Below are 25,414 nucleotides of genomic sequence, written 5' to 3' on the forward strand. Positions count from 1 at the left end.
TGAAAGAATAAAACCTTAAAGAGCTAAAGATACTTGAACTCGACTGCTCCGGTTGTTTGTTCCATTCAGAACAAACAGGAGAACTGCATAGTAAAGAACAGCAGAGAAATACCTGCAAAATGTACATCACTGAGTACAGAATACAAATGAGGAGGTTGTTTTTATTAGAGATCCAAACGCAAGCAATGAAAGCTTTGTTTGCAGACAAATATATGTGAAACAAATTAAAATATGCAGTTTTTAAGAATTGAATCAAAATTGCTAACAAACTGCATTAAAACGTATTGTATCTTATTTGAAAACAAATAGGTCTGGGTTTAAGGAGATAATTATCTTTGTGAAACGACACATTGGTGCAGATGGTAAAATCTGCAAGGCGGTGTTGCCAGCGAGAGTTGTTGTGACACAGCTCTGCAGTGAGCAGGGGGGAGGCAGAGTTGGACACATGTTTTGGAAGACACAACATCTGCTATATATGCTAGTTGTGGAGCTTATTGTCAATGTCATCTATTGAAACCAAACTACTCTGCTTGCATGTACATCACTTTCACAGTCGTGGTCACCACGCTTTTGTGAGGAGATTTTTCATTAACCCCAAGCGTTTCTGTTATGGTATTTGTAAAGCACTTTGCAAACCTCTGGCCTCATTGGGTAGGAACAGCTGCCTTTTACAGACAAGTTTAATTGTTTATTCTAACATCTAGGGATTGAGTAATGATAATGCATTGCTCCCTTGACTCTCATGCAGTATGTTGGGAGGGGGTATTGGTTTCTTGACCACTGGTCATGCTGTTTTTAATACTACTCTAAAAAATGCCAGTGGTGCAGGCTCAGACTGACTGTTCTCCTTTTACTATGTAATTGCTCACCTAGTCAAAATGATGTCTACCACTGTAATTGCTAATGGCATAGCCTTTGCAGTAAAATATTTTTTTTCTACCATTTTAACAGACCCCTTGTTTTATTTGTTGTCTTATTGAAACGTCTCAACACTACACAGCATTTCTCCCCATTTTGGGCAGCACGTATTGGTCACACATGCTGGACACTAATTATCCTTTCCTGGACAGAAAATCCGACTTTTGAAATCCCACCTGTAGCACCTTCATGCTTCACTGACACAGATGAAATATTTCCCCTTAAAGGTACACTCGAGCACAGAGCTAATTATAAACTCCTTATTTTTTTTTATTTTTGGGACAAGTATGTGTTTAGGCAAGCCCAGATATTGTGTTAGGTATCTGCTAGGTTAGCCCTCGAACTCCAGGAAGTTGATTTATAAAACAGTTTTTGCATGCTACGGAGGTGTAATAATATTTCAGGATGTTTCAAAACAGTGAATAAATGTGTGGTTAATACAGCCAAACCATATTAATCTTCCTTTTCCCTGTCAACTCCCTCATTGCTCTTGCAAATGGACTGCAGGTGGAAAAGCAGCAGTAGGCACAAGCCTGACAAGTTCAGTACTCCACATACCCATCACATTTTCAATTTTTACTTTTTATATGATCCTGACACACGCAGTGTATAGCGCAGAATGAATCTCCGTGCTGCATACACACAGCATTCTGTTTTCAGTTCTATGCTCAGATTTTAATGCACTGCATTTCATCTAACAAGAATGGTAACAAATTTGACCACAAATACATCAGACACTTGCAAGAATGTACCGAAAAAAATATATACTGCATCTTTAGCTCTTTTCACGACTCTCAATATATTAGTTATAGCTTGGTAGGTTCAGATACACACAGCATGCCTTGATTATCAAAATAGCTGAGCAAACGGAACAGCTCCAAGAAATGCACTCGACCTCATTATCGTGCTGTCTGTTTCAGCACTGGCGTGGATATAAGGCTATTACGCTTGGGCTGGCAGCGAGGTTTGACCCAATTAGAATCACCTTCGTTATACTGTCTACCCTGTTATCACAAGCAGAACTCCTGGCCACCATAGCACTGATTGACTGCATGCATTTGAAATAATAAAAAAAAGCAAAAGCGAGGGATGGGGGGGGGGGGGGGGCGCTTTAATTCATATCCTTGTTTTTAGAGGTTTTTCTTCAAGCAAATAAAGCAAAATGCACAAAAAAAGCTTTCTAAGCACATTTTTTTTTTCTTTTTTTGCCTGTCAAGATTTTTCCCAAAAGGCTAGATCTGTGGCAATTTTCCAGGAAGTTTTCCTGCCAGGTGTCCTTAGTGACAATACCTGGGGGAAGGGGAGGTGGTGCTGTTGCTAAGGAAAACCAACTTTTCTCCTCTACTGACTTGACATTCCATTCATGCATTTTATTAAATGTGTCTGCTGAGCTGCACTGGCAGAGCCTGTGTCAACGTCCTCCCTCCCTCCACTATCTTCTTACCTCTGCTGGCCTTGCAGTAATGCTCACTAAAAAGTTTCAGAATGAGGACAAATGACTTGAATAAAGGGTCACTGGTTTTGGACTCCATGCAACACTGTACCTGACCTCTGTTAAATCTGCCAACTATTGGTGTCTCCGGCATGATCTGTGTGTCTCTCTTTTGACAGGCTTAATTTTTAAGGCCTGTTTTTGTAACAGCTGACCTACAAATATCACTCAAGAACAGCTCTTCTCATTTCTCTGTTTCTGCGTCGTGTTAAGTGACTCTCAACGTCATAGCCTTAAAGTTGGTTTGCACCCAAACATGGAAACATATAACCTTTTTAAGTACCTTCTCAATACTTTCATCACTTGTTTTGTATTAGCAGTAGTCATGGAAGCAGATATTATTATTATTATTATTATTATTATTATTATTATTATTATTATTATTATTATTTTAGTTTTCATCTTTTCAAACCAATGTTCTTGGGATGTAAGAGGTTAACTTATCCCCCCCCTCCCCACCACCACACACACCTCACTCCAATGTTTAGCTTTCAAATCCCTAACAAGCCAGTTTGATGTTAATCAACTAATTGTCAGTGTAATTATTTATTGATGGTGAGGAAGTGATCACAGTTGTTGCAGTCAATGCATACAGCTGTATTTGTTGTTTCTCATAGTTTGCTGAAACAGAGCCGGAAGAGTCGAATGAGAACAATGATGACAAACATTAATCTTTTCCATATTCATCAGCTCAAGATGCATTTAAGCTACTGCATCCTGGAGAAGAATGCAAATGTCACTTAGAAAGGTCGAGTTAGCGGTGTGGGTCACGTGTCTTATACCTGATTAACAGCTGGCTGTTTTCTGGGAGCTTGCTTGTTTTAATAATCTCTTAACAGTTATTTTGTGGAGGAATAGCATGGTGCTAGGATGCTAATCATTTTGCTATTAGAAAACTTGTCTGCTTTTTTTTTTTTGGGGGGGGGGGGGGGGGTAGGCATATGATACTCTTATGTACCTTTGTCGGATATCCCCTATGTTGTTGTTGTGTTTTTTTTTTTTTTTTTTTTTTAATATATATTATCAAAAGCTTATTCAGTGTCAGCTGTACTGATAAGGTTTTTTTTTTTTTTTTTTTTTTTTTAGAAGATAATGAATACTGTTGCATATAGAAGAATAAATGGAAACAAATGGATAAAATGTGCTCTTTGTAGGAAGAGGTTAGCATTTGAATAGTTTGATAGTGCCAGTGATACTTGTTCTTTCAGTGTCCCACAGGAGCTATGGAACTACATGGCAAAGAAGTATAAACAGTTTCAAATTTAAACAACTGAAAAAAATGTGGCCATGTAATTAGTTCCCTGCAGATTCCTTATTGTTCTCTGACCAAGCTTTTTTTTAAAGAAATATCAAAGTATAATTTTAATCAGACCATATTCAAATATGGTAAAACTAGTAACATGTAGATGCCTGTAGGGTTATGATGGAAGGTATTAACCCAAATGTTTGTCTAATATTTTATTTAATTTCAGAAGACAAAACATATTGGGATTAAAATTAAACCCTATAAGCTTTTGTTGTATGGAATAAGCGGGGGGCTCACAAAATCGAATTCCAGTATAACCCAGGCTGCGTCTACATTGCCCTTTTTTCAATGAAGCTCCACATACAATCTCTTGCTAACAGTGCCTGCACTATGAACTGGTAGAGCTTTAGACCTAAAGTTGGCATTTCTTCCAAAGACACGCCGTGAGTTGCATTAATTAAAAGTTCCCACTACAGGCCTGTTCCCTAGTTTGTATGTGTGAGACTGTCCAATTCTTAAATAAGACCTAGTCAGTTCTGAGTGGGTGATATGGAACTGAGGCTGTAAAGAAAGGTTCTTGCGTTTGGGCAGCCAAAGCGATCTGTCTCTGTCACCACATCAGTTTGATTTATGTGAAGAAAAATAGCTTGTAATGAGCCATTATCGGTATGAATATTTAAGAAAGCGTAAACAAAGTACAGACCTGTCTGTAAGTGGAATACAGAGTGGCCTGCTGCCTGTTTAATGAGCATTGAGCAATAATCAAGGCCAACAAAACACCCCAGCAATTTGGTGAGGGTGCCCAAAGACAGTTTGACCCCATGACCTTGAGGATCAAACTGCTAAATGAAATCTTATCACAAACTTTGTATGCATCAGAAAAGTAGTAGCTGTCATTGCTTTTTAGCATCTGTTGCCTAGTGTTTATATATATATATATATATATATATATATATATATATATATATATATATATATATATATATATATATATATATATATATATATGTGTATATATATGTGTGTATATATATATATATATATATATATATATATATATATATATATATATATATATATATATATATATTAAATGTGTGTGTATGTATGTATGTGTATATATATATGTATGTATGCGCATACATGTTGCCTGCTTTCATCTTCCAAGCATTATCTTTCCAACGATTTTAGCTTTTGATCATGACAGTTCCCTGAGCAGGAGAATAGCCCTGCTTAACTCTTTATATTGGTCCCTAGGAAGGATTCAGGCCTAGTTGACTCCATCGTTGGCCTGCTGTTGTTGTGACAACACTCATCCTCCTCCTAAGGCAATAATATAGAGTGATTTCATGGTTCAGAGAATCCCCCTTGCTTCTCATCTCTCTCAAACACAGACATGGATACTAGTGAAAATGCCTTCAGAATTCCAGAGTAATATTGAGTACACCCTAGGCACTTTTTTATTGTTTATTTATTTTTGAGATGTGTTTAGTTATAGCTGTAGCTTGCTTTAAACCTTTTGGTCACCCAAAAGTAAACTTGATCAGTCATTCAGGCCTTGTCTGTGAACAGCTCTTGTAATGGTTAGAAAGAAGTTTGAGGGTCAGACAAAAATATTGCATCAGTTAAAAACAACTTTTCCATGAGGTTGGTAAACTGGTTCTTGATCAAATGTTATCAAGATGTGTAATTTAAGAAGATGACTGTTTATGTTAATAGAAAAAAAAAACAGTTATGTGCCAGATCTCTTTGCCTCATTATAGTCAAATACAGTTTTTGGATTATCTGACGTTATCAGTTACAGGAAATAGGGCCTCATTAACTGTTGTTTATGGATAGTGCTGTTGAACTCCATCTGTTCTACTATGTCTTGTACACTACTTGTTCATGGTTCTCTCTGTTATAAACAGAAGCTTTGAGGTGGATTTAACACTAGTATCCTATCGCGAGTAAACAGAATCTTAACCTGGAAGCACGCCAGCAATCGTATTGTTAAATTGATTTAATTGCAATATCTGCTGCACGCAAGAGTGCATCACAGCGTTTCCTGAAAGACAAAAGCTCTTTTGATGGCTGGTGTAGTTAGTTAAGTGGTGTGTTCATCGTGCATGCTTTTGAATCGCAGTATGGGTGTAGCTGTTGTAAGCTAGAAACTAAAGCAATGCACATATATTTCCAGTAATGAGGTGGGGCAGGGGGCAGGGAGGGTTGGCTCAACTTTTTTTTTACCCCACTCCACATGTGCCACTAAAGATGACAGCAGCTGTGGTAAACTGTTGTCCTTTTATGTAGAGGACATCTTTGTGTAGTATTAAAACACATATATACTGGCATTGTAGGTGAAGTTCTAAACTGCGCTTTTTAAGCATTGATTTTTTAGTCTCGTTTCTTGTGTGGGAGAGCTATAACACACTTGTGATGCGTCCATTTCCAGCAGTGCTTCTTTGCAAACCATCCGAGCTTAGGTGATGGATCTGGATTTTTATTTTAGAAGCTGTGAATGGACAGGGTCTTGGCAGACACTACTTGTTTATTGCCAAACTTCTGAACTGGCTCTCTTTTGTCCATGATTGCACTAATGCTCCATTTGTTCTTCCAAGGGACACCCCTCAAAAACAAATACAAATCACATTTTATAGTGTCTCACAAAAGAGCTTGTAATTGCACTGGATAAAACTGCTAATGCAGCGAAATAAGTAGTATTCGCACAGAAGCTGGATCTTGAGATTTATTGTAATACTTCTGAATGGAGCTTTGCATGTTGTGGTGAATCATATGGGTATCCCTTTCTGCTCATTAATTTGCCATAAGGGCCTGTGTCTCGTTAACTATGAGGTAGGTTAATTGTCTGGAGCAGTTTCCAAACTTTCTTTAGTTCAGATATCACTAATGTGTTCAGATATCACAAGTGCATCCTTTTTTGTAGCACCCCATAAATATCTATTCAGTACACCGTACTGCAGCACATTTCCTGAAACATCCTTTAAAATGACAACTGTAGAACCATGACCACCTTGAATAACTTAACACTGCACACTAGTACAAAAGTCTAGGAAAGATGACCCCTCTCAGAACTAGAATTCTTCAGTATACGCATTAAGAGATCTATGACTCTGTGTATGAAATTAACCCTATTTAGTAACTTTCTGTATGTGTGGACAGTGTGTGAGGCACTGCTATTACAAATACTGTATTTAAATGCTGTCTATATTACACAAATTAAAAAAATGGTATGTTGGCAAAGTTCATAAAAGACCTGTGTTTCACTCTTAGGATTTATCACCTAAAATGCCTTGGTTCTATTACTGACTTGTAATACATTTGAAGACAGCTATTGTGCTATATTTAAACAGCTAGTGTTACCGAGGGAGGCAATTACAGCAAGCATTATAAGAATCTCCAAAAAGATTAAATTCCCCGGAGTAAAGTAATACAATAGAAGTACAGAAACAGCTGATAATCAGGAATGTCCAAAGAGTGCTGCAATTTACAAGAGATTTCAGACAGGCGCTTTTATAATGGGAGGGCCATTGTTGCTAAGTGTCTTACTGAGCCTGCAGATGGTTTTAATTAACCATTTTTTTTCCTACCTTTGCTGTGGCCTTTGCAGGCAACACAATTACTGACCTGACCACGTTGATGTTTTAGACAATGGTATTTGCTAAAGTTCTATCAAAATAGTAAAGGTTACTTGTTTAAAAGCACTGGTCTAGAGGAACCAGTTTTACTAATTCCTAGAACTGTCGTTGTCACTGTGACGATCTTCGAACTAATCCCTAGAACTGTCCTTGTCACTGTAACGATCTTCGAACCAGATAATGTTGGCATTTGTTTTGCAGCAGTAGGATGTTATGAAGGACCTCTTCAAGGTCATACAGCCTGGGAAGGGCAGTTCTGTTTCTTGTACACCTCCAAGTTGTAACAATTTTAATTATGAGAAAACTTTTTAGGGACAATATAGTTTCACTTGTGCCTTGCCTGCTCTGTAGATAGAACAGTAAACCAAATTCCTCTCTGTCTGACACAGTAACAGATGCTTTATTTAATGAAAATGCAAACGATCATTTAAACAAACCTGCAACTCCAGAGATAATCGGCTTTAATCCCTGCTTGTGTATGTGCTGCGGCTTGCAAGCGTATTCATTTCTTCAAATATTTACACAGGTAAAGCCTGCTGAAATGCAAGTTGCATTTCCAGAGGTTCCCTGTCACCAGAGCAGGATGGAGCTCACGATCAGCTTCAGTTATAGGCTTAGAACATCAATTAATTCAAAGTTAAAACAAGCATGCCATAGAAAATAAAGAGCGACGTTTTTATTGCGCTAGTAGCTGTTGTCACATATCAGGAGCAGACTTGGACCCATTTCAGATGCAGTTAAAACAGTGAATGTGTATGATGTGTATCCAGACCTTCCTGTCCTGCAGTTTTGTAGAAAATGCACCTCTCTTGCTTGTGGGATGATTTATTTTTGTCTGGCTAATGGTCTGGTGGTCACTTTTTCAGTTCAGCTACAGTGTATGGGTTAGAGTTTCTGATACTAGAGCGTGCAAGTCAGATTTGCTGTGGATTCCTGGACTTCTAAAAATTGGAAACCAGGTACAGGGCAATGGAAATGGAGATATTTTCCTGCCTGTGTAAAAAGGAATTGGGATGGCGATTTGTATGGCACTTGTAGTGTTTCAAAAGTAACTCTTATATATATAGACCAATGCCTTCCTTCTACTGCATCTTAATCAAGTACACTGTCAACTTCATCCAGTTACTTCCTTGTAATTAAATGTCAGCTACCTGTATTTTATTTACTGCCCAGGAAAGGGACGGAAGGAAGTCTGCCATTCTTTGAATCTCAGTGAAACCTGGATACTGAACTAAACATTTCTGTGTGATTTTATCCAAGGTTCCTCTGCCAAGCATATGTGAACCCTCAAAATGAATACTGGTACATTGTAGCAACCAAGTATATTCTAGGTATCTGCGCCAAAATTATTACACATCAGTATTATCTTGCTATAAACAATTTCTGCCCAAGACCAATTATTTGTTTCTCTGGAAGCTCAGGGAGGCCTACTGTTTTAAGGAAAAAAAAAAAAAAAAAAAAAAAAAAAAAGGGCAACTGACTGACAGAGTGTCTTTTCAGTAGCAGGGGGTTAAGGCAGGATTCTTTATCAATGAGATAGTATAGAGATAAGATACTGGGATAACAGCTGCCCTGCAGAGGTAGAAGCTGTGCAGACTTTTGGAGTCTGCAGATTGTCCAGCAAGTCTCTCACATATATTGTGTCATTGTGGATGGGGGGTAAACAAGCTAACCAGAAAATCATCAATCATGCCTCATTAAACATTTTAACAATTTCCTTGTGGCTCAGTGGTTTCCAGGAATCCAGCGAAGGTAGCACGAATCGATTAGGTAGCCAAGCCAGGTTGTTATCTGAGTTAACAAATAATATTTTGTCCAACAAGGAAATTGTTCTGAAGATTATACAGTATATTGCAAATACAATTACAGTATATATGGTATAAATAATTTAAAGAAATGTTTCTTTATCATTTCAATTTATTTTGTACAACAGAATTAAACTGGATTTTAAAAACAGCTTCCTTGAGGTGATTTGTGAAACTGTCCCTTGGGGAAAACTCTGTATTACAGTGCTTTGGGAAACCTATGGAATACAGAAGCTTTGAAGTTCTTCATGTGGGTTGATGTATAAAACAGCCAGCGAATGCTTGAAAGTGACTGGATTCCAAGTCCCACCACCACCACTCTGGTATCCTAGACTAGATGAATGCACAATCCCTAAACTGGCTTTGTAATTTCCGTGTTTGCAAGAAGTGTTTAGCATCTATTAGGACTGTCCCTTATTAGAGCCTATGTGAAGTTTTCATTTCTGTTCATCTGCAGTTATCTGCTACATAAACATTTTATAAACCCAAAATGGTATTACACTAGAATCTATACAGACAGCAAGCTCCATTTCTTTGTTTAAAGAAACTTGTGGCTTTGTCCTCCAGGGCAAGGGTAGTAATCCCTGCCTTTCAAACACAGTCTGTCTCTTGGTTCAGTTTTCAGCTCACTACCAGGTTTTAGATGCAATTCCCTAGTTGCATTCCATGGCTTTTTTATGTATTCTCATTAGGTCAGAGCACTCCTCCCAGCTTGGGGGCCAGGGTCTCTGCTCCAACCTCATGCTGTTTGAAATATGATTGTTGTCTGTAAGCAACAGAGGCCATATGAGTGGAAGGGGTGGGGGGTTGTCCTTGTAACTACTAATGAGGGCCTTCTGTTCCCCCAGCATGGGCCATCCTAGGGGGAGGCACCTCTAAATGCAGTCACCTTTTGCTAGAAGATAGAGCACTTTTAGACAGCTCCCTCTTTTGAAGATGGTTTTTAGTCACTGAAATGACTGGTTTCCTCCCTTATTGTTAGACTGTCTGCCCCCCCAACCCATACTGATGATATACTTTTAATAATAATAGCTCTAACACTACAAATATTACCCCATCAGCAGGACATTCTCACAAGTCCTTTATTTTGCTGCAGATGCTTTGCTGCAGATCTCTCTGACCTTCCGCCCCCATTCTCTTCTTCTGTTACAAAAAATGTGACTCAACATTGGTTAAATGATCAGGTGGGGTATTGTAATTTGAAATTGTCTCCCGAGGCCCTAGCCTGAGTTGAAATAAATAAATAAATAAATCATTCCCTTTGACTCCAGTTAGGGATTTGAGAATGTTATGCTAATGGTTGTAAGCCCTGGTTAACACTCCTCTGATGGTAATGCAACATGTGTGCAGTTTTTTTGTGACCCCTTCTAATATGACCCTCTCTCCTGAGAAATTTCTTGGATTAACCTTGTGAAAGAAACTTGCATGTCTTAAATCTTGGAGCTCTCGCCACATGCACTTCAGTAGACAACCAGCAGGTGCCTTGTTTCACAACTGACTTTTATACAATTAACCCCTCTGCTGTTTAAATACCCAAGCCAGTTTCTCTTTTCCATGGAGCACCACGATGCATACGTGTCCATGGCACATAGATATTTACAAAGAACAAATGGCTTTTTTTGGTGATTTGATTAGCCAGTATTGTTGTAATGGCTTATCCAAATTAATTAGCTGATCCCCCTACAATTATCAGTGGCTCAAATTTCAATAGAAAATCTGTGCTAATCTGGGTACCAGTTATTATCTCCTTGTTACACATGTCCATGTGTGTATGGTTATCTACTGGCATGTGAACATATATGCCTACCACTGATACATAAATTAATGGGGATTTCTTGGGAGCATTATGCTGTGGACAATGCTAATGAAATGTAAATCTGTTGCAAATCGGTTTTAAATGATTTCTCCCCTCTATGTCTTTTGCAGCCCTTACAGATTGATGACAATTTCTGTGGGCAGGATTTTAATCAGCCACTGGGTGGGACAAGCACCATTGAAGGAATACCCTTGTTTATTGACAAAGAAGATGGAATGACTTCAGTGGCAGCTTATGACTACAGAGGAAACACTGTCGCCTTTGCAGGGACCAGGAGTGGGAAAATGAAAAAGGTAGGAAAGGAGCATAAGCACATTTTGTTATTTCTGGCTATTGGGTGACCTCCTGCTTAGGGCATGCAGTTGTTTGTTGGTGGCTAATTTGGTAAGTAGACCCACTATATTGAGTCCCATAAGCAGTGTGCTTGAGTTCAAGCAATGCATAGTGACACTGATGTTCAAAGAACTTTGGGTACACTAGGATGTAGAAATATTCCTGTCCCTGTTGCATTATATACAAAGAAAGCTAATGCTTATACTGTAGCTGTAGTTGCATCATCATGGTAGTATACATCAAGGTTACTCTATTAAATGACACACAACATAATCTTTTTTTAATACACACTATTAACTTACATTCTGATCTGTAATTTCTGACAAAAATATTCCACACACTTGGAGAATCGTATTGCAGTGCTAATGGCCTCAGTCTGTGTTGTCATCCGTCAGATTCCAATTACATTATCATGTTGCGTACATGACGGCTCATGATTATGTGATGCGTGACAGCAAGAAATGGCCTCATGTGGTGTTGGCATGATGGATAGTATGCATGCAGATGTTGCCATTTGCTTGCATGTGCATTGAGGAAACTGATGAGCAGTTTGAGCCCTGGTGCACTACAGGCAGCTCCATACAATGAATGTATCCCTCAATTATCTTGTTAGTTGTCCCACAATCATTAAAATGAATATACACCAGGCATTCACAGACTTGCTGCTAATGTGTTGCATGCAAAAGCACACTAATTATATCATTAGTTTGTGGGTTATTTAGCCTCTGCAGTATTTCATTAAAACTAGTCCTAGTTATCCATGAGTCCATTCAAGTCTGTGTCTGATATAATTCCTAAAGGTGGCATTCATTGAGCTACAGTGCCTGAATATTGATACATATAAAGGACTTGTGCATTTTTGCATGTTTTAACATCTAGATCTTTTTACAGCAAGTTTTGACTGATGCTCTGTGCAGCATGTTAATGAATATGGCACAAACAGTTTTTCTTTTGATGTGAAACCCAGTAGAAGATAGACCTCAAAGCGTAAAGGAGGGGGGAGGGGGGAGATCCGGCCCTGGCTTTTGCGGTGTGCTAACTCTGCAGAGATGAGGGGAGAAATCAATAGCTGATTTTTGAAGTGACACATGGTGATTGGCATCACATTTCATAGTGTCTGTCTCTCTCGCACCGCATCGAGATAGAAATTGCAGTTCTTTTCAGAAAAGGCTCCTCAGCTAACGACGTGCGGAACGGGGAGGGAAGAGTCACTTGCCTTATGGTATTTGGCATTAGCAGACGTTCCCTTTTCATTAAAACATGATTGTGATTCATCTTTATTTTACGTGTTTCACATCCTTCAGTAGACAGAAACCTAGTGAGGTTTTGTGAATGTTTTTGAGCAGTGAGTGAATTATCCATCGCAAGAACTTTTCAGAATGCTTCCCAGCAATTAGTATTTTACATTGTCCATGTTTTTTAAATTTATGTTATTCACTTATTTATAAATGCATTGTGAACTGCGCCAGACTGAGGGAATCTCAATGAAATGTTAAGCTCAAGTCTATTGATGTGCTTTCAGCATGGATTGTAACTTGCCTAATTCTTTCAGTCCTCTTCAGCACAAAATGCTTTTATTGATTTATTTTATTAGTGTAGAAGGATGTTATAAATCTTCCGCAATCCTGTCATAGAAGTACTGTATAAAAGTCAAATTAGATTAAATTAATAGTTAGAATGAGATCAATACATTAATACTTATTTTACCTTGTTTTTGTGGTCACTTTTCTGATTTTACTTACGCAATGTGTGAACATATCGTCTGACATGTATTTAACAGGAATACTCTACACATAAAGGAGTTTTCATTGGTAAGTATTTGTCAGAAGTGACCGTGCAATGGTATCCCTTCACTAAGAGCTCTTGTACTCACAAGTCATCAGCTGTTTAATTTCAGAGATCAAGAGCAAAAGAGCCAACTCCCAAGAGTAAAATGACATAGCATTCTGACAAGTTAAGTATTCCTGTGAAGGAGGTTCAAAGATTTTTGTAAACCAGTCACCGCCAGGCTTGCCACAGTCCATTCTACTGTTAATATCGTATAAACCAATTTAGATTCTGTTTTATGGAAGTTATCGGGTAAAATCTAACGACACCCTTGATTTTGATCTAAGATTGCTGCCATTCAGATCATGTGACTTTTTGGTTTCCGCATATTGAAGACCTAGATGTTTTATTAATACTTAGTAAGAGGTAGTCTTATGGTTTTCTGATTTGATTACAAATATTCCTGCAGTTTAATATCCTATAGTTTTAAATGTTCAGGTAATTAAATAGAATCGAATGCCTTTATACCGTAGTCTCATTTCAGACACATACAGCCCAGCCCCAGCCCTCTCTGCAGTCTCCTCTGTCCTGTAACCCTGCCCCCTGGATCTTTGGAGTGTGGATGTGCTGTTTCTCCTTGAGCATACCTGCGGATCAGTTAGCGTGGCGGTGAAGCCATTCTGAGCCCTTGTATCTGGCTGGGGAGAGGAGAGGGGGGCAGCAGGAAGCAGAGAAGGCTGTCTCATTTGATATCTGATAGTTTCTGAGGAGGCTGCTGCCAGAAGGATGATTTATTATGCAATCTCCATCCTACCCCTCATATGCCTTTACTACCTGTGTCAATGAAGGGTATTGCATCAAAGATTATTCTTACAATTACATATATAAACAGGGTGACTCAAAAATGGAATGTTGCAGAATATGTGTCCCCCATATAGACTATATGCCCAGTGAAGTGGCTCTCCCCAGACTGCAAACCTTGGGGCACATGAAGTCAGTATTGTGACTTAAATTAGGACTAACTGGAATCAATAAGTATGCCAGGCCAGAAACGGAGCTCACTTTGAATGTGTTCTCTCTTTTTTTTGTTTGAGATAGATAGCTAGAATCTAATATATATCAAATATTATATATATATATAATATATTATATATATATATATTATATATATATATATATATATATATATATATATATATATATATATATATAATTATATATATTATATAATACGATTATATTAATAATAACTTACAAAATTATTATTGAAATATATTACAAGCAGTATTTCGGAGGGATGAGCTAATTCACTGTGGAAGTTGTTTTGCCCTTCATGGAACTACTGTGCCCTAGGGTATATTTGCAGAAATGAACTGTTGCCAAATTCCGTTTTATTTTAATGAAGCTCCAGTAGCTGCATTTGCATATTTTACTTTGAATTCTTTGTAACTGTGTTTTTTTTTTTTTCTTTCCCCTCAAATGTGGTGAAAAAGCGAGTGGCACATAGTGGAAAGTAATGTACCAGTCTTGACACAAGAAGTGATGGGCTTCTGTAACGAGAGAGAGAGAGAGCGAGAGCAGTGTAAACAAAAGAAGGTAATAAAAATACCTTGGGGAGAAGGATGGAAATGCACTGTGGCTGGAAGCTTACGTTCTGGCAGAGAAGCTGATTTTGAGATGATTACAGTGAGTTCCTGGATCATGACCACAGACTGATGGAGAATATTGTCTGTCCAGACTAAGCCTTTGCAGGAGAAAACATTTGTTAAGAATCTGTAAGCACTGACATTGTGATAGTTTTACAAGTAAACACAATATTTTAGAAAAGTTGACATGAGTTCATCTGGGACTGAAAAGACATCCAAAATTGGGAGGTCAGCAGCCATTGAGGACTTTATTGAGCGAGCCATATGTAATATTTATGCAAAATGTAGTTTTATGTAGTACATTCATCTTCCATGAATTATGTCCCCAAGGCAGTTTGTGCATCTAAATAGAGGATAGAAATAAGTCATGGGTAGTATTTTCTGTCTTGATGACTTGCTGTTTAGAGATAAATTGCAAACCCGAGTTTGATGTTTCAGTTTATCTGTGTATTATGATCAACAAAGCTATATTGCTTATGCTAATCATCCTACAGTAACTAGGCCCAGTCTGCCTGTCCCACCAATTCATTTGCCATGGAACAATGACTGTTTAAACCACTTTATATAAATCTTAATTCATTAAATACATATCTTAGCATTACTGTAAGGTAGGGTGAAATATACAGTAAAAAATAAAATATTCCCCATATTTCACACGTCTGATTCTCTAGTGATAAGAAACTTGACGGACGAGTGAGCCCGTACTGCACAAAGACACTTTTGTCTTGCATTCTTGGAATCTTGCACACTTTACTGTGTTGGTAACAAGTGCTGGATAATGTGGACGAAGCTGTGTGACGTTTAACCACAGTGACTGCTGTGAGGCAGGAATGAAATCCCTTTTCTGTAAGGTTCACTGTTATGCAATATCACTTGAACGTTTTGTGACACCGTGGCATTCTAGTTCGAGCTTTTGTGTGTGGTGTGTGGTTATATTTACATATATATATATATAACACAACAACTAACGTGATCCCCTGAGGGGACTTGAGCAGCTGTATTCATCCCTCAAACTGTTTGGGGCCCCCCCTTAACCCCAATATTGTAGTTCTTCAGCAACCCCACCCCCCCCCCACCCCCCCCCAAAAAAAAAAAAAAAAAAAAAAATACAAAGCAGTAACACACTTTTATTGTGGACATGAAAGAAAAAATGAACACATATTAACACTAAATCTAGAATAGAAATGTACAGTTGGAAGAATACATTTAGCAAACAAGACTCCTATGAACAGGGGTATTTCTTTTAATTAATCTGGAATTAAATAATCTATAAAATGATACCTAGTAAACCACTAAACATGTAAAACATTTAACATTTAACAGTCAACTACAATATAATTTGAAGTAATGTTGGTACATATTTGTCCGAGCACATTTTCGAGATTAAATATCTAAAAGGGGGGTGCCAGGTTTGCCATCGTATGGTGCAACCTGTATTGTACAGTGGGAGGCAATAGTGCCTTTACTGTCGTACATTGGAAGGCAGTGGTTAAGATTCATAGCGCGTGATCTCATTAAAAAGTCAATGAAGATCTCATTGTGAGATTTGGTACTAGCTTTCAGCTTGTACAGCACAAATAGTATAACAGATGGTCCCACTGTTGTCTAAAATCAATGACTAGTTTCTGACTTCAATTGGCTTTTTTTCTCATTTAATTTGTACCTGAAATCACCTGGGTGGAGGCAGCTACATTTGGAATACAATACAAGTGGATTGATTAGGACCAATACTCTTTCTAATGAATGTACCAGTCCTAGAATACAAGTTGTCTTTTTTTTTTTTTTTTTTTTTTTTTTTTAAAGATTTTTCACCATGAACCATTCATTTGGAGGTTGGTGTAAATACCATGCAAATTGTCCATTATGCATTTTGTTGCAGGAGGTTTGCATCTGATGGTTGGTTGTATCGACGTGTCCCCCCCCCCCCCCCCCCCCCCCCCCCCCCCCCCCCCCCCCCCCCCCCCCCCCCCCCCCCCCCCCCATTACATACTTACTTACTTGTATCTATTCATTTTAAATACATGTTTTTTAGATTAAACAGTAAAATTTATAAGTAGTTGTCATGCCATCAAAAACCAATAAATACCTCCAATGTTTTGATTAAAAACACATGCTCTCTTGAGAAAGATATGAACAACATATCAAAATATTGGGCAGCTGGCTCTTTGAGCTAAGATAGAAAGAAAGATTTTTAATAGTACAAAGAGTGAATTACCTTTGTTGCCTTGAAGCGCAAAAGCACACTGTCACAAAGCCACCCATTGCAATGTTTATTTAAATAACTTAAATACTTTCTAACAACGGCATAGCAACGGAACTAAACAAAATATCAATGCACAGTTAATTTTCTTCATGGGTTATTGCAGTAATACAATACAGATTTCTGAGCAGATTTGCGTTGTTTGAATGAGAGATCATTCAATATCAGCAAGAGACTAATCACAGTTAAGTTTAAATGTGGAAAAGACACCCAGTTAAATAGTTACCTGAAACTCAGGAAGAACGCAGTGCCAAAACTAATATATCTTAGCAATATTAATAGTTTGTATTTTTCTTATTTAGAAACATGAACGACAATTTGACTTGGAAGAAAATGTTCTCTTATAAAAAGTTCAGTTTTCATCCTGTACAAAATACTTTTTACACTTTCAAACAATATTATTTCATGTCTAACATCAGTTGACATCAGATCTCAGACAATTAGACAATAGCATTTCATTAAAATAAATAAATAAACATAAATATAAACGATTCAGTCGGTCTAATGAAATAAAATATTGTTCGACTGACAAACTATTATTGAGAACTGCAGTGGATACCCAGAGGATGAGCACTGCTGTGTTACTTTCCATCAGCCTTTCATTTGTTACAGCAGGGCGCACTAAAGTCTTTCTTTGCCATCAGCCTGGGTGGCTGTGGGCAGTTGATCAAATTACATAAAAGTAGAAGCTAATTCAGCATCTGCCCGCTGCAGCTGGGCACTTTGCCAACTGCCCGGGCTAAGGCAACTGTCCGATTTTGGCAAAGGTCCATAACGTATGTGTGTAAAAAGATTGGTGGTGACCTAGACAAACAAAAAAACAAACATTTATCATTTAAGAAACGTTCAAGGGCTTTCCAACAAAAAAAATTATTGATGCCAGTTATTGACATGAGGCCATGCTTATGAATGCTGCTGGGTTCATAGAAAGTATATTAATTTTCTCTGTTATTTTTGGTATCAATCATTCACTCATTTTCATCTTTGCTGCTTCATACTGGGGGTCGCAAAACATTTTTAACAACTACAAAACAGGATCATGTTTCCACCCTCTTGCTGTTTTTTGTTTGTTTGGTAGAACAAATGTCAAAATCCATTGTCATTTTTCACCGTTCACTCTCTGGGCCAGTCCAGCAAATAGAGTACAGTGCTCCTGCAGGGAAGCGCATTTGTTTCTATTAGTTCTGACAACAAGGCAGGAAAGACGGCTGTTCCTCTCAGATGTGCTGCTGCTGAGCGTGCTCACAAGACAGCAGCTGGGTGGATAATTCCAGCTGACTCTCCAGTCTGTCCCATTCAATCCAGCCTGACTGAGTCTCACAACAAGCAGGGATGCAGCTGGGGGGGAGGGGAGGGGTGGGATTAAGGACACACACTGCCCGTTTACATTATCAAATGGCTTTTTAAATACTGAGCAACAAAACTATCAGGAAAACAAGAGACAGACTACAAACTTTGAGTTTTCTTTTTTTTTTGTCACAAGGTAGTTTTCCTCAAATTCCTTCTGTTTTTTAAGTTGACTTGTAGAGACACACTTACATAAGTAGGCTGCTAAAGAAAGCTGGCAGATTTTGTTTTTATTACTGCAACATTTTGTCTTTCTGTCGGTGTGGGTTAAATGGACGTGCCACTGTCTTGTTGGCATGAAGTGACTATTTATGCATTCCTGCTGGGGTTATGATTGTCAAGTACTCATGTAAATTCCTACGGGTGCTGCAATCGGACTTTAAAACTCTTGAAATGCAATACACAAAGTCTCACAGACAAGCTTCTTGTGTCTAATGCCCCTATACATAGAAAAAACACTTTAAAGCTGCCTAAAACCTGACTCATTCTGTTGTCTTTTATATGACTTCTAATTATTTAAAAATGCTGGTTGCCTTCAACTTTTACAGTACATGGTCTTGCAGAAAGCGACAGTAATTTGGGTGCATAATTTAAAGTTAATGGTTTAGATTTTTTATTTTGCATGCAGAGCAATGCAGCATCTTGGTACAATGCATCACAAGCACGTGAAGTTGTTTTTAGTGATGGACAAGCTGTCATGAGACCTTGACCAAAGTTGTTTTCATTTTTTTGTTTTTAAATTCCTTTGCACTAAAAACAAAACAAAAAACTACTCTATCCATTGGTAATTTCTCCATCTGTTGTGGTAAGTGGTGCCACAGTTCATTTTTTCCAGATAGGCAGTACTTTTAGTGTGTACCATTAAATATTTCTTCCTGCTTTAAAAAGGTACATTTAAAAAAAAAAAAAAGAAGTCTTTTCATGTAGAAGCGAATTACACCTGCAGACCTCAAAGAAAAACACTGTAATCTTCCTAGGTCGGTGATGCATGGCAATTTGCCTCTTTTTCTTTGTGACTTTTGCACACAAGTTCCTTTTAATTAATCTCTCTAGCGAGAGATGTATGTTCAGAGAACATCCCCTCTCTGACTATCCAGCCGAAGGTTCAGGACATTCGTATGAGCATGTCTTCCATAGCGAATGGAACGCTGTTACAGGGGCTTACAGTTTTATTAATATACAGAATAGGTTGAGCTCAAGCACTCCAAACTTTCCCCATCATTGAACACACAACTTGTATGCCTAGTAGCAATGCCCCATAGATGAGGCAGTAACTGCCCTACAACGGACTTTACCTGCATCTACTATACTTGTCTTTTTAATGTTGCAAACTTTCTCATACTCTTGCTTTCCTAAATGTTAAGGGTGAAACCCGGTGGTCTGGAGAGTCTAGTTTTGCCTGGGCCAATCTAGTTTTCGCCAAGGGCTTCTAGGCGAATCCCAAAGTTTTTTTTGGCACTCGCCCGCATCCAGTTGGGTTAATCTAGTTTGGCCCAGAACTTGAAAAAGACAACGGCAAAACCTGTTTTTTCAACAGTTTTCACTGAATTTATGGGCTAGCCTGCGTGTATGGAGGAGCGATTATTTTTGACTTAACTTTTTGGGAGAGAGAGCTAATAAAAATAGCTATTAAAACCAGTCCTGCCTTTTCTGCAACCCCGCTGGAAACCCAGCACACTGTCGCTACATTGCTGTCAGAAGAGGAGGTGAGGCAGGTACCCTGACATGCACTTGGAAGCTGGCAGAGGAGACTGTAGAAATGCAAAACTGGACTCGCCCAAATTAATGGCGTGGGCGAACCAGATTCTCCCAGCATCAATTTTGAAACGTTGGATGAAACTAGACTCACCCGGGCTAGCCCCCGAAATTCAGTGAAAACTATTGAAAAAACAGTTCTGGGTCAATCTAGATTTGCCCGATTTAGACTCAGGGGAGTGCCGAAAAAAAGTAATAACTTTGGGATTCGCCCAGCCTTTGGCGAAACTAGATTGGCCCAGGCAAAACTAGACCAGACCATCGGGTTTCACCCTTAACATATATCTATATATATATTTCCCTGTTTATTCAACCTCCCTGGGTTTAACGAACTGTTGCATGTGATCATAATTGGAAACAATCAAACCAGCTCAACTTGTGTAATTTAGACTGTCAAAAAACACAGAGAGTTGAACCCGGAATGTCGGAGAAAGTTACAATTCAAGTGTTAAATCGTATTCAAGGTGAACTAGCAGATAATCTCCAGGAAAACAATTTAATCTTAATTAAACCTCTGTTTTAATACGTATCCATTTGTGCAATGATTAACAATTAATTCTTGTAACACTTTTCCATCTGCAGCAACAGATTTTTTTTACATTTTCCAAATGAGTTAGTAATGCTTAATATTTCCTGCTTCGATAACTGCTGTGTGTCGGTTTCCTTGGGTTTTGCGATACTTGGGGTGGCGCTTCCAGTGTGTAAGCTGTAACTGCACTGCTTTCATTGTTTGATGCAATACAGGAAGGATTTTTTTTTTCCTGGCTATAGGCTGCAAATCCAGTTCATGACTTGGGTGGCAACTGAGAAGGAAGGCTCAGTAGATTTCTCACATTTGGCTGTCTGCTTTTGATTGTTTGCCATTCTGTACTTGAGGACCAGGATATGGTGTTAGTTCAAGCTGGCCTAAGACTCAACACTCTTACATTCTGTGTAATGTGTGGGCGAAAAATAGCATGTATTAAAAAAATAAAAAACACATCGCTGTGGGATCTGTTTTCAATTATATATGTTTTTTGTGGATACTTCTAGTACTGTATACCTATCAACTAGATCTGTATTTAAAATACACTAGCTTTCAAAACCACAAAAGGTCTCTTTAGGTGAGATGTCAAACTCCCAAATTAATAAAATTATCACAAGGAAATGTAAACATAAAGGAATCTTTACAGTAAAAAGACAAACCCAGTAAATGTATTCTTATACTTCAGATTCTTAACAAGCCCATTTTATTGAAAACCTACAGTAAAACTACAGAGATATATTTATATATATATATATATATATATATATATATATATATATATATATATATATATATATATATATATATATTTTTTTTTTTTTTTTTAAAGTTATGTTACAAAGTAACTAACTAAACTAGGATACTAACCTTAAAATCGGCTTGTATGGCTGTCAGTGTAATTGTTGTTTAAATGTGAAATCAATGGAAGCTGAACAATTTACAGTAAGCTTAATGTGCTGGCACTAGTTTTCAAAGTTTCAGACCTGGGGCCCTTCAGGCAAGTATAGCAGTGGAGCGACATGCTTGGCTTCTGGCCTCTGACCTATAGACTGAAATACATTACACAAGTATTTCTTAAAATTCTGTTCATAAGGTCTTCATTTTACGTAACCTTTTCTAATGAGGCTCCAATGCGGGAAGGTTTGTTATATATCACTTAAATGAAGACTTCAAATTCAAAGCACAAAATTAAGCATTAGCTGTTTATTCTATAGACTATGCACAAAAAAAGATAAATCGTACTTTACCATTTAATGGTACTTTTACCTTTTGTGTATATGATTTATTATTAAGAAACCATTTCCATTTTTATACTAAATAAAAAATAATGTGACCTGTTAGTACTGTATTGACAGGGCATATACTATAACTTGCTGTCAAAAAAAAAAAAAAAAAAAAAAAAAAAATTCTGAAATAAGACATGTAAAGCCTTGTTTCCCTTTGCCACTGGGATTGAATTGATTTAAAATTGAGGTCTGTAAAATCAGCAGAAGAGTGCCATTGACACAGTTTGAACTGGGACTTTGACAGAACAGCCTGGTCATTAATTTATTGGTGGAAGTTATCCAATTGCAGAATGTGAAGCATGGCCGAAACCAATTTGGCAGAATGGAATACTCTGAATTAATTGTGCTATTGGTGTTAGGTGTGATGTATACAGGCGATTGCTGTCAGTGGTGCAACGCCAGGTTGCAGACTGGATTGTGCTCTGTAGATGGAGCCAAATGTAGCCAGTCCCAGTTTAATATTGGCACTGAGTTTCTGGTTTCATAAGCCTCCCACTGCAAAGCAGTTTGAGCTTCTAAGCTTGGTCACACCTTAACTTTTCTTATCAATACCTTATTTTCTCATCTCAGGTGTAATTCATTTAAGCTCAAAGTAAAACCATAAATGATTCAAACTGCTAGGCAATGAGAGTCTTATTGCCGCACGCATTTTCAGTAGAGTTCTTGCTAGAACTTTATTAGTCCATTTTAAGAATTTTTTTTTTCAATATAATTGTTTGCAGTAGCATGCTTGTGCAAGGGTCACACTGCTTCCCAGTCAGCTGACTAAGAGACCGCAAGGCTGTGTGCAAACACACTTGATTGATGTCATAAACACACCGAAACATGCACAGCATTTCAAATCTTCTCATGACCTTTTATATTTTATATAAAACATCAAACCGAAGGACCGACAATGAATGAAAATTCAATCTAGAGGTTAAAAATGGCTTGTACTGATTTGTGCTTTTTTTTTTTTGTTAGTCTCCTTTTATAATCCAGTTTAATTATACAATTCTGCCTTAGTTGGAGATGTGTGTAGTCATGGGTGAAGGTGAATTCAATGTGTTTTTCTTGTGATTTTGTACGTGTGGAGACTATGTATGTATATTTTTTATGGTTTTCAGAAATTTCAAATCCACACAGCAGTGTTTGCATTACAATTAACTGCAGAAAATGAATCCCTGCTAATATTTTCTCATTTCCACCTGTTCGGTGTACAATATTCACTGCAACCTGTATTTAATGCAGGAAACATCAGTCACAAGAATCTGAATACACATGCCAGCTACTAGTACAACAACTCAAACTGGAGTAAGACAAAGTATTTGTATTACAGTAATAATTACTGTAACAAGCGGGCATGGTAGAATACAGAAGAAATGAGACATACACATTAAGGTGGACCACCTGTCTAGTTTTGAATCTCTATGTATATATTATGTAATTACCTGTTCTACTGTAACCTCCCCACAGTCAGTGGATCCTCAAATGTGTGAGTGACATCTGCTTATTTGTTTTAGACCACCTGTATGTGGGCTGTGGATAAGGAGCTTCATTGATGGTGTATTGTGACACACTCAATTGCAGTTCTTTTAAATAAACATTTTTTTTTTTTTTTGGTTTTTAATTACATTCCTTTATATGCGTTTGCTATTATATGCAAACTTAAGCGTGAAAGAAGCTATTTGTCATTGGATCAGTAGCTGTATCTGAAGATGAATACAGTACAAGCCCATGACAATGGCAAACTCTGACTCCTGGCCTGAATCAACATATTGTTGGGTCAAAGACGAGGATGGGAAGGGGTTTTGCATTGGCAACGCAATAGCTTTTTTGTCCTATTGTGCAGTCTGATCCACATTAATGTAAAATGATGACGCACTGATGACTGCCCCTTCCACCCTTAAACGATACTGTGCTTTTCCCTTCTGGGTTTCCCATGAGTTTGGGGAAGTGGTTGTCGATCTGTCCCTGAATCACAGCGCTGAAGACTGCAGGATTATGTAATTGTGTCCACTGCAAATACATACTGACGACTATATCGGAATGGACTTCCTTCCTGCTTGCTGATGAATGCATTCTTTTGTTCAGTGACTTATGATAAAAAGCTAATTTTCAATGTTTATAATACAAACAATCTGTTTAATAATTAAGTACTCTAATCTCCAGTGATCCCGTTCTTCCCTGACCAGCTCTAACTTCAATTTAGCAGTAGTCCTTTCTTTGCATTAAACTATTATATTTAAAGTTCTCATGCTGTTCTTTTGATAGGGCATGTTAATTAAAATATGAATAAACGTTGCTTCATTACTTGCCTCGGTAAACAGTTGAAGAGGCCAAGTTTACCTTTTGAAATTCCAGCTTGGTTTAAGGAAAAATATCTATAATGATACCTAATACAGGGTGTTCATGTTAGATACAGTGGAGTATTTGCAGTGGAAGACCATTATCAAGGTAGCCCCCCAGGTTGTTTTTCAGAGAAATGCTGCTCTGGCCTTCACTGAATGGCCTTAGGTTATCTGTGTGCTGTACCATTTTTATATTGGAGTTATGCTTCTGTAGTTTTCACTAATTACAGGCTTAAAAAAAAAAAAAAAAAAAAAAAAAAAATTAAATTCTCCATTCAGCCTCATTACAGGCCTCCTATAATCCAGTTTCATTGGAAGGCAGGCCTTCCTAGTCCAGCGTTACACAGGCTGTACTGTAATGAAGGGCTTTCTTAGTTCAAAGCAGAAACATAGCAGTCGTATCATAATTCTTAATTAAATATAGCTGCTGGAAACTGCAACTTAACCAGAAATTGACTCTAAAGAGCCCCAATAAGCTGTGTTCCAGTACTTTTGCATATTGGACTTGTTGGTGAGAATATTTCCGATCTTGTTTAATTTTTAACTAATAAAATTAAGCAGCATCCACCTCCAGCTTAGTGATTCTCCGCCTCTTGCTATGCACTAATCTTCGAGCAAGTCAAGGTAGAATGGAAAATTATGTCTGAGTTGGTATTTTGGTACGGTTCAAGTTCATGAGGATAATCGAATGTATTTCTTGGTGGGTTACTTATTCATGAGTTCTGGCTTGTGATTTAAATGGAGGGCGTGCAACATTGCATTAACAATGTTTTTGAATTGGTCCAGAATACAGTACACTACATTAAAAAAAGAAACATTTAATTTGGAAACAATGAAAACATGTTTGTCATGGGCCAAATCTACAACACTGTTCTGGACAGATTAGCCAAAAGGTTCAAGTTTAGCAGTGCACTTTTGTAAACATTTTCACAGATCCTGGCATCAGACAACACAGGTTAAGGAAACAAGGAGGAGTAAAGAGGGAGGCTTTTGTGAAGAATAGCCCTCAAAAAACACTTGCAAGTCCTTCCTCCCGCCTATTCTTTGTGGCTGGGGAATGGAACCATTTCCTCTAGAGTGGATACTGAACCTCGGCAACCAAAGAGAGTTGCCTTTCCACTTCTAACTGTTGGGGTGTGTTTTTAACAAAGGCAGTATTTGAAAATGCTCGAACAATTCGCAACCAGGGGCCGCATGCCAGAAGAGGACCCTCGGATGTTTTCTTTCCTGCATTTGTCTAGTTTGGTTT

General features: G+C 37.9%; 1 protein-coding gene across 3 annotated transcripts in view; it reads left to right on the forward strand.

The window, feature by feature from the left end:
* The window catches only part of LOC121298001 (plexin-A1-like), a 202,587-nt gene that overhangs the window by 27,940 nt on the left and 149,233 nt on the right, over nucleotides 1-25,414 (forward strand). For all 3 annotated transcript variants that reach the window (XM_041224678.1, XM_041224676.1, XM_041224679.1), the window contains one exon: nucleotides 11,026-11,208. In XM_041224678.1, coding sequence (XP_041080612.1) covers nucleotides 11,026-11,208 — 183 coding nt within the window. The remainder of the gene's footprint in view (nucleotides 1-11,025; nucleotides 11,209-25,414) is intronic.

Source organism: Polyodon spathula, chromosome 23 (assembly GCF_017654505.1).
Source record: "Polyodon spathula isolate WHYD16114869_AA chromosome 23, ASM1765450v1, whole genome shotgun sequence".
In the NCBI taxonomy this organism is placed as follows: Eukaryota; Metazoa; Chordata; class Actinopteri; order Acipenseriformes; family Polyodontidae; genus Polyodon; species Polyodon spathula.